Source organism: Sinocyclocheilus grahami, unplaced genomic scaffold (genome assembly GCF_001515645.1).
Source record: "Sinocyclocheilus grahami isolate Dianchi unplaced genomic scaffold, SAMN03320097.WGS_v1.1 scaffold113.1, whole genome shotgun sequence".
NCBI classification, from domain to species: domain Eukaryota; kingdom Metazoa; phylum Chordata; class Actinopteri; order Cypriniformes; family Cyprinidae; genus Sinocyclocheilus; species Sinocyclocheilus grahami.
In genome coordinates this window covers 1,386,506-1,397,045 of record NW_015505292.1, presented here as the reverse complement: position 1 = coordinate 1,397,045, position 10,540 = coordinate 1,386,506, and the positions used below count along the sequence as shown (strand labels likewise).

Here is a 10,540-nt window from a genome sequence, read left to right as displayed (position 1 = left end):
AAGCGTTTACTCACTCAGTGCCATCTCTCTCTCTCTCTCTCTCTCTCTCTCTCTCTCTCTCTCTCTCTCTCTGTGTAAGCTGTAATTGCCACTCAGTGCAACACACAACATTTGAATGAATACGGGTTTTGTAGGTACCAAATGTCTTCGCATTTTCATGAGGAAAATTACTTATTAAATAAAATAAAGTACTGTATGTATGCATGAGGGTTTGGTTTAGGGTTAGGGCTAGAAAATATCTCTCTCTCTTTGTAAAAACAATAGAAATCAATGGAAAGTCATCACCATGACTGAAATCTCTCTCTCTCTGTGTGTGTGTGTGTGTGTGTGTGTGTGTGTGTGTGTGTGTGTGTGTGTGTGTGTGTGTGTGTGTGTGTGTGTGTAGCAGCTCAGTGTCATCAGGATTCAGGCTGCTGATCAGAGATGTTCTGAGATAGATAAGCTTGGAGAGACTGACTCAGTGACATCTCACAAACTCACACACACACTTAACTGATAACACACACTTTCTTACTCTGCATTAAAGTTGTTTATAATGTTACAGAAGATTTCTGTTTCAAATAAATGCTGTTCTTTTGAAATTTCTATTTAGTGAAGACACCTGAAAAATATAAATGACTGTTTCCACAAAAAATATTAAGCAGCACAATTGTTTTCAACATTGATAATAAGAAAAGGATTAGAAATGCTAATAAGAAATGCTTCTTGATCAGCAAATCAGCATATTTGAATGATTTCTGAAGGATCATGTGACACTGAAGACTGGAGTAATGATGCTGAAAATTCAGCTTTGACATCACAGGAATAAATTACATTTTAAAATAAATCAAAATAGAAAACAGTTGTTTTAAATTTTCATAATTTTCATGATTTTACATTTGATCAAAATGTATTTTGATCAAATGAATGCAGCCTTGGTGAGCGTAAGAAACTTCTTTCAAAAGCATGAAAATCTTAGCGAAAACTTCTGAATGCTATAGTGTAATTTTCTTTGATTCATAGATGTCTAAATATTCTAATAAATCAATTGATTTTAATATAAGGATTTCAAAGATTTTAAAGATTCAAAGTTTCCAAACATTATGACATTTAAAAATTCAATAGATCTGAAAAAAGATACTTTAAAGAAATGTAGGATTCCATATCAGAGATTTTCAATGATTTTTAAACATTCTAAAGATAAGATTCCAAGATTCAAAACAGTGCATTTCTACTATTATTGGATGTCTACTATATAGATTTTATATACGTAGATATAGAGATTCTGCTGTCTGCCATAATTGGAATTCATCTTGGAATTCTAGAATCTTAGAATCTGTACAAGACCTCAAGTCTCGAGACATTCGGTGTCACACACGGTTGTCACATTATATAACCTCAACACAGATCGACAAACACAGCAGTTCCTTGGTAGCCTTCATTGAGTATGTGTTTTGTGTAAACTGCAGTCACATGGCACTCACACACAAAAGGTGTGCTACACTTAAAACTGTGCTCATGTTGGCTCTGAGGCTCTAAGAGTTGTCTTGCTGTGACTTATTTTATTTTAACAAGATGGAACAAGATAAGAAAAACTTACAATAACTCATTATTTCTGCCACCTCCACACAACATTATTTATAGATGTTTTCTTACAAAGAACAAACCTAAGAAACAACTGCATAACTTATATTTGTGATGAAAAAATACTAAAGATTAAAGTTTAATTGAGAAAATAAGTTGAGTTCTAAAATTACCTGTAAATTTTAGTTATAACATTAATGTACTTATTTCTATCAAGGATATCATGATTTTAATGCCGTTTGAACCCGACAGCACTTCGTGTCATGTTTCTATGCATGTCTGACCATATTTATATTAAGAGCATTTGAGTGTGCTTAAAAAAGTCAAATTTGTGCCTTTCAATAGACATGAAATAACATGCTGCATTTATGCGTGTGCCAGTGCGAGACATGTAGCGCTCGTGTCTGTCTGTCTGTTTCTGTGGAGGAACATGCAGTACAGAGAGCAGAAGAGAGGGCTTATTGTTAGAGCAGCTAAAGACAATGCTGTCTCTCTGGACTGTCTCTCATGCTGATCCTTTGCTCTAATTCATGCTCTTTCACACAGAATGTATACTCTCTCGCACACACACACACACACACACACACACACACACTGAAACCAGCATGTCAGATTTGAAGCTGTTGTTTAAATGGAAAACGTAAGAAGTTGGCACAGCAGAGTGAATTTACTTTAAAGGTATTTTTGGGTGAATTGTTTTTTTAATGCTATAAATTATTATTATTTAAAAGATACATAATTTAATATATAATTGAATGTCAATTATGTTTTAATTTTAAGGAGTGTAGTTATTATTATTATTATTATTACTCATTAATGATAATTTTGTTTTATTAGTGGTGATGATGATGATGATGAAGTATTCAAGGTGGGTCATAGGTGATCCAAGACAGGGTTATTATCATATTTAATTCAAATTAAACCATTAAAAAAAGTGAAAATGAGAAAAGTTATTATTTATTTTTTTTAGATTGAAGCACTAAAATAACTCAACCTAAATAAACTAATATCAGGGGGATCTAATGTTTGCATTAATCCTCTGACCTTTTCTGAATTTCTATAAACGGCAAAATGGAACTCTAAGAATACCACAGCCGTATTTAACTGCCGGTCAGGTCAGCGCACTAGACCAAAACTATGAATGAGCACATTCTCAGTACTCTTTCCTTTTGTAATCAAAGGTTAAATGAAATGTTATGAATATGAAATAAGTGATCTAACTGAGGAAATCTAAACTGATCCTACTATTTTAAAATCATCTCACTTAAAAGAGGAAAGCCTAGATCTCTCACCCATATTTGTAAGTTTTTTTGTTTGGTTTTCCCCCACACGCTCTATGCATGTCACACAGCTGAAAAAAATTAAAAGAGGAATCTTGTTTTCTTGGAACACCACCGTGGAAAATTACGCCACTAAAACAAACACATCATCACTTGTGGGACTTACAGCCCTCTCTTACCTTTCTCTCTTTTTCTTGTACTGTTCACTCTGTTCTTGATTCATGATATTCTGTAAGACTTCCTGGGATTCTTGGTTGACACAGAGTTGGATGGAGAAACCGTTTTAGGGACATTTCGGTCAGAAATGCATGTCTATAGGGCCCCATAGGCATAGCGATTGGCGATTTAATGATTGGTAAAGTTAAGAGTTAATTATTGTCTGAGGACATACATTGACTCTGAAAAGGTTAAGGCTGGTTTTATTTGCATTTTAGTTTTGCTTAACCTCTCTTCGTGTATTGGTTTGTTTTGATAGTGTGAGCGTGTGTCACATGAGGACTTCTGTGTTAGATAAAAACCCTTGACATGTCTCTTCCTCTCTTCTGCACAAATCCTATTACACTTCTCTCTAGGGGAGTAAATATTTACTCTGACAACAGTTTGATTTGGTTATGATTGCATCCTAAAATCATAGTGATGGTTTTTTAAAATAATTTTGACGTATGCTGACAGCACTAATTTGAATTTGATGGATTTTTATATATAAAGACCTACTTAAAATCATGTAGATTAAGATATTTTATATACATGCATGTGTGTGTATATATATATATATATATATATATATATATATAAAAAATTATTATTATTTTTTTCATTTAAATTACAATTTTGCAATATTTTACACAAACTAATGTTGCGAATAAATAAGAAATATTTTAGATAAAGTCTGTTATTGTGTGTCTTTCAGATATCTGGTCACTGGGTGTGATCCTCTATATGCTAGTGTGTGGACACCCACCCTTTCAAGAGGCCAATGACAGCGAGACCCTCATCATGATCATGGACTGTCGCTACACTGTGCCAAACCACATCTCTCCAGAATGCAAAGAGTACGTATGTCATCTGAGATTTAATTTTCCTCAGACACACACCCAACTAAGAAACGGATTTCTCAGATTTAATCCAGAAGGCTGGAGGTTATTGTGTATTTATACACTGCAAAAATAAATAAGTAAATAAAAAACCCTTTTTATCAGTATTTTTGTCTTTTTTTTGTTTTTTTACTTGAAGCAAAATTGCATTAAATATTAAGACTTGTTTTCCGACAACATGAGCTTTTATTCGTTCATTTTTCTTACTCCATTGGCATTTGTTATTTTCTTCTTTAAAGCATAAACCTCATTACATTTATGCATAAAACAAGAAAAAATATTTGGGGTATGAATATAATTTAAGATGTATTCTTTGGAAACAAGTTATCTTATGCAATTTTGCTTTGACATAAATTAAACTTGTTTTAATATTTTCACTGGAAAATATGTTTTTGCATTGTGTTGAAATCTAAATAGTCTTCTCTTCACCATGATAGTAGTTGGCCATTATGTAACAAGTTTTATTAAATCTGCTTAGTGTTTTCTTTGGGGTCAGCAGATGTCATATATCAATAGTCTTTTCTTTCCATGCTGGTGCTGTCGAGTTCACTATTTCTGGAAACCAATATTACCAAGGACATGACCCTGGTAAAACCCTTTTCACATAGATCTTGCATGCTGATCTGATACATGCCCACAAAAGCATGCTTGAGTAAATAGACTAGTTTTTAAGATGTCCTTGACAGCCATGTGCCATTGGAACGCAGTGTTTTGTTGTTGTTGTTTTTTCTCTCTGAGAACTGGCACGTTGTAGTCTCTCATGGTCTCTCAAACACCACACCCTTGCGCTCCAGTTTGTACCACTTTCACGCCAAACTTCATACCTACGTGTTCAGAGTTCATCTGAACATACTGTACTTTATCTGTTTACACCTGCTTGTACCAGCCAATCACAGGTTGTCGCTCTCTAAATTATGCTTAAGCAAGCCAACCAGGCTTCTGTTTGGATGAGCAAAGGTTCTTGGAGGTTAGATTTAGGAGCAAGTTATGACAGACACACAGAATTTCCATCCTTGGACCAGGTGATGGATATTGAAAGTAACAGGTCAAGACAACTTCCTCATTTTTTTTTCATAAGGGCTGTAACTAGATTTTCCAGCTCAATTAGATGCACTTGACTTCTTAACTAAGCTTTAGTATATTATTTGAATCATAACATTGTAATGCTCTTAAGAAGGGTTGGGCATGATTTGGAATTTAGATTTTAATTGAAATCAAGTCACACTTTTTTTTTTTTGCTTTGCAAACAATACATCATTACATGATACATTTTTGACTAATTATGACTATTAATTCCCTCATATAGAATACTTTTGTCCTCAGACGATAAGATTTATTTCTCTAAATTTCGTTCAGTATTTTTATAATAGATTTTACCGTTAAGAACCACAAAATGTATTAAATATTAAAAATCTAAATGGTCCACAAGCCAGCTTTTGTGTTCACTGCAGCTCGATAGTGACCAGATTTTTACACAAGGCTGCCTTTTGTCAGAGTGAAGTTATTTTTAAGTGGGTTTATTCCAGGCTATTTGTAGTCAGAACATCCCCAAAGCAACAGCTCTCAGGCTTGAGTTTAGGTCTGAATCAGTCAATTGTGCAAGAGTGTGTATACAAGTGTGTGTTAGACATCTGGGCTTGGCTGCACATAGTGCACAAACATAGTGACTGATCTCCACCACAATCAAAAGCTTCCTTTAATGGGAAGGATTTTCTTGGAGGAGAACACTTGTGTCTTCAGGCGTACTTTCATCTTGCTGTTCATATGTAGTTTGCTTTTTTCCCCACCCTTCATCCTCACAGCTATTTAAGGTCTTGAGGTTAAACACACCAGGAGACTCTGCTGATGTTCAAGGGCAATGGAGCATGTGGGATTATAAACATAAACACTCCGAGACCTAAAAAACACACTTCGAAAGGGAAAACAATCACCCCCTGCTGGTCATCAATGTAAGATGCATGTTTCAGAAATGTGTGCCAGTACCGCGCAGTGAAATAAAACTCAAATTCCTTGAATAAACAAGCTGGATGCAGTGCATTCACACATACACATGCAAGCTTGGATCGCAAGAGTTCCAACCAATTTCATATTCTTTTCGTTTGCCTCACTGAAGCGACAATTCTCTACAGGTGCTCATGAATATTAATCAGCAGAAAGATAAGCACTTCCTTTTCATTCCGTCTCCTCTGACGGCAAGATGTGCCTGTGCAATCATCGCGTGTCAGCTAGGCAGAGAATATTTATTAAGATTGCTAGAAAAGGAAAGTATGAAAATTGCAAGTAGAGTGAGACTGAAATTAAGTGAGATGGAGGCAAGAGTGATGAAGGGTAACAAAATCAAACCTGTTTGAGAAGATGGGATTTTTCTTTTTCCCCTGACAGAAGGTCATGTCTGATGTTCTCATTCTGCTCTGGTAAAAAAAAGCAATAACAATCTCTCATCATTCTCTCCCTCTTATTTTCCTTTTTTCCTCAGTTTGATTTCACATATGCTGCAGAGGGATCCTGTTAAACGGGCATCTCTCACAGAGATAGAAAGTCACCCTTGGTTGCAGCGTGTTGACCCTTCGCCTTCTGGGTACACAGCCGCCCCGCTTACCTCCCATCGCAGCTTGTTACCTGAGGAGCACGAGTTTATATTGCAAGCCATGACCAGTGGCAGCATTGCTGACCGAGATGCCATCCAGGAGTGGGTATCTCTTCTTAGATATTTTCTTTTGGTCTCAGAATAGCCTGGTGTCTTCAGAGTTGCATTAAGTTAATAATACAAATGTATATTTTGTGATAGAGCACTGGAGGCTGACAGATATAACCACATCACAGCTACGTACTACTTGCTGGGAGAACGACTCCTTCGAGAAAAGCAAGAGCAGCCAAGTCTCTCTCCTGAACAAAGACATACACAGTAAGTTCCTGTATTCTTAAACGTATACATCATTTTGGATCTGAAGGTATTTTATCCTTTTATGTGTTAGAACTAATCTTACCACATAACTCTTGGTACATAAAGGTTCCTAATACATTGTACTGAGTATTGTTATTGGCTACATTACAGGAGACCCATGTCAGAACCACTGGACTTGGTGAGCCAAGTGCCCCGGACTGATACACTAAGAGGAACACCTCTAGGTCCCTTAGCGCCTCTCGGTTCCTTGTCTTCCGGCTATGTCCGACGTGGTGTGAGTGAGTCTGGGGACTTGCTTGCTCCCAAACCCAACCATCATGACAACTCCTTCAGTGACTTTTGCAGCTCAGTTCCATGCTTGAGCCTCAGTCTGCGCCCTCTACCTCCGGACCAACCTACTGTCAAGAGCCTTGGAGCCTTACAGCAGATCTGCGAGGAAGAAGAGGATGAGGATGATGAAAATGAGCAGAACAGGGATGAGGCGAAGCTTGAGGTGGCACCAGGTAAATTGGATCCTCTTCCTTCAACAGATCTCCCATTAAAACCTTCTAGAACTTCTTTGCAATCAGAGACTCAGAAGAGAACAGGGAGGCCATCTTGTAAAGTGATGAGAAACTGTGAAACTCTGGCTGAGGAGGAGGAACTTAAGGAAGGGTCGGAAATCATAGAAGAGCAGAAGCCTTTGGATTCAGTGTGTAACATCACTTCTGGCACCATAGAACATCAAGTACAGATGTCCCCAAACACTGAAGCCCATGTGGAAGAGTTAAACCACACAGAGCAACCAGGTAGAGGAAAGGACAAGGGTGTTTTCACCCACCCTAGCTTGTCTTTAGTTGAGCAAGAAGAAGAACAGATTCAAGGTCCAAATATAAATGGACCTCCACCACCTCCCAGACTGGATGTTGTACAGTGCTGCTGGGGACAGCGTGAACCTTCAAAGGACACTCTAGAAAACAACAATAACACCCTAGCCAAATCTCGACTGCTTGAAGTTGGGGTAGTGTCAACCGCTTGTGATTCCCCAAGGTCCCTGCCAAGGAACCACTGTGTGGACCTGGGTCCTGATGGGGTGGAGATGCGTAAGACTGCGGGTGAAGTTGAAAAACCTGAGGAGGTACAACCTAAACCTCAGAAAGGCCTCCAGGGAACCAGGGACACAAATATTGACCCTGCTATCCGGGCTGATCCCAGCAAAGTTAAGAACGTAAACTTGCGAGAATGTCTGCTGCAGTTCCCGCTCTGTGAGAAAGCCTTGTCCTTCAACATTCAGCCCACCTCTAAAGAGAAGCTTCTCCCATTTGCACAGTACAACTGCTGCCATGTGTTGTAGAGGTTGTAATCCGAGATCAAGGAACAAACTGATATCAACAGAAACCCTCCAACCTCTACAACCCTGCAAATCTCTGGAGTTGTGCAGACAATAAAAGAAAAAGTGTGTTCTCACCTCATACTGTAACCTCAGAGGTGCTTTTCCACACAATCTACTTATTGTATATCTTTATTTTCTTTCCCTACCCAGCATTCCTTGCTGCTTTCCTGTATAACAGTTAACCTCTTGGCAATGCTGTGTATATGAACACCTGTATCTACTGACACTGCTCACTATATTCTGTGCTATCTCAGAGACTTTTATTAGAAACAGTGTATGTCTTGCTAGCGTTGAAGCTTTCATTCAATAACTTGTCATTTTGCACTGTAATATCAATGAGTTCCACCGAGTTTAGTCATATCACTAAGTGAGTGGGTGAAGACCATGCTTCAGAACAACACACAAGAAGCCAACACAAAAACAGATGATAAACAATCACAACAGTGGACTCAAGAACTAGCCGTTCAGTCTGTGTAGTAGTCCTGACAAGTTTTTTGTTTTCATTTGGTTTGTTTTGGCAGGCAACTGTGGGGCAACGGTCTTTACTCTGAACTTTTAAGAAGTTGCATGCTGTGGCATTGTTGAAGTTGTTCCCACACCACTGTCTCATGCTAGCATGTTTGCTAGCATCTTTACCCTCAGGCAGTGGGGCAGGAAGCAGAACACGTCGCCACATTGATACAGTGACAGTTTGGGAGCATGGTTATGAGAGCATGCTAAATCAGAACAGCTTAGCGTAGCATTAGCATTTTGTGAGCAGGAGACTGATCAGGGAAAGATGCTAAGTATATCTGTGATATATTTTCAAAAAAACAAGAAGAGGGATCGAACAGAGATTATTCTGAGAGGTTATGACGAGAGACTTTTTGTGAAATGGACATAATATTACACAAAACAGAAGACTGGTCTAGCTATATTTTGGAGCTTGTTTTAAAACTGCTAATTCTTTTAATATGAATTAATATTATGAAGCTTTTATCAAGTATCAGAGAGTTATCAAGGGTTTTTTGGAAAGATGTTGACAAAGACATTTTTTATTTTCTTTCCTTTTTTACATGAGATATGAGAGGGAGATTTATAACATAACATTCTGTTTTTTTTTAATCATCTGCCTCATCTGGGTGCACCTTTAGCATGCATTGTAAGGGGATAAGCTGTTTGAAATATCCAGTCATGTACAATGTGTACATATTTTGACCCTTGCACCGTATACATACCAAGCATATCAACCCTCCATTTTAGATCTTATTCAGTGAACGTAGCAGTTTGAAGACACTAGTTGACTGACAAAAAGGTCATATAGTTTCTTGTGTCATAGTTGTAAATACATTTGAAGAGCTGTATGCTAACGTAACGCTCAATAGCGTAGCCGAGTCTAGCTTAAAATGTACTGTACATTGACAAAATCCAGTCTTCGTATGTTGCAATGGCATGAGTGAAACTAGCGGTTGCTGTTGTTTTTACCTCCTAAACAGCTTAAACGCACCTCAAACATTTAGACAGCAAATGTGACTGTGGTTACTGTTACTTTGGTACTCTAAAGGACGTCAAAGCTATTCAGTCTTTTCACATGATCGTAAGTTTCTGCGCACCTGTCACCAGAGAAATTTTATTTATTTTTTTGTCAGCTTTTTTTGTTGCAAAATGGACCACAGATAAGCTTGAATAAATGCACAAGAACAGATGTAATGATGTAACGGGTGCTTTGGGGAGCGATAGCAAGAAATATAGGCCTATATAGACAAATTACATCTCCATAACTTCTGAAATTTGAATTTTCATTCCCATACTACGTTTAATCAAGGAACAGCCATCCTGACCTGGGATGATTTGTAAGTACAACCTTCTGGACCAATCAGAGGGCAGAATGATATAAAGCCAGACAGGCACTATATTTTCATAATCAGCATTTTATTTTCTTCTTATTTTGAAGTTTCACATTTGACATGGGTCTCCATCCTTCAAATATCTGTAATCGCTTTACAGCGAAAGTTGGATTTGGGTTTGTCTATAGTCCCATTGACCCTTACTAAAACTATGACTGTCTCAATGAGATTAATTTATTTTTATATTTATTTATTAAAACTGATTAAACTGCCTCTTGTGTTTGTTGTTTTAAAAAAAAAAGAATTGGTGCACAACTCCACAGTGATCTTCATGTATGGTTATTTATTGTATGATGTGGTTTTCTCAGTTTCTTCAAGCTCACTTATATCACTAAACGTTTACATAACATATTCAGTCAAGCAAGCATTGGGTAGTTATTTATACCAGCAAACTCAGCTGTAATAATACAATCACTTTTGATGAAATGTAAAAAATACAA

The 10,540-nt window shown here is 37.3% G+C and overlaps 1 protein-coding gene across 4 annotated transcripts in view; it reads left to right on the top strand.

Moving 5' to 3' along the window:
- The window catches only part of LOC107589179 (SNF-related serine/threonine-protein kinase-like), a 25,557-nt gene extending 15,245 nt beyond the window's left edge, over positions 1-10,312 (top strand). For 3 of the 4 annotated variants that reach the window (XM_016277545.1, XM_016277544.1, XM_016277543.1), the window contains exons 3-6: positions 3,754-3,895; positions 6,414-6,626; positions 6,726-6,842; positions 6,993-10,312. In XM_016277545.1, the coding sequence (XP_016133031.1) occupies positions 3,754-3,895; positions 6,414-6,626; positions 6,726-6,842; positions 6,993-8,175 (1,655 nt within the window). In that variant the 3' untranslated portion in view covers positions 8,176-10,312. The remainder of the gene's footprint in view (positions 1-3,753; positions 3,896-6,413; positions 6,627-6,725; positions 6,843-6,992) is intronic. The other variant, XR_001609657.1, reaches the window with a different exon arrangement.
- The last annotated feature ends 228 nt before the right edge of the window (positions 10,313-10,540 follow it).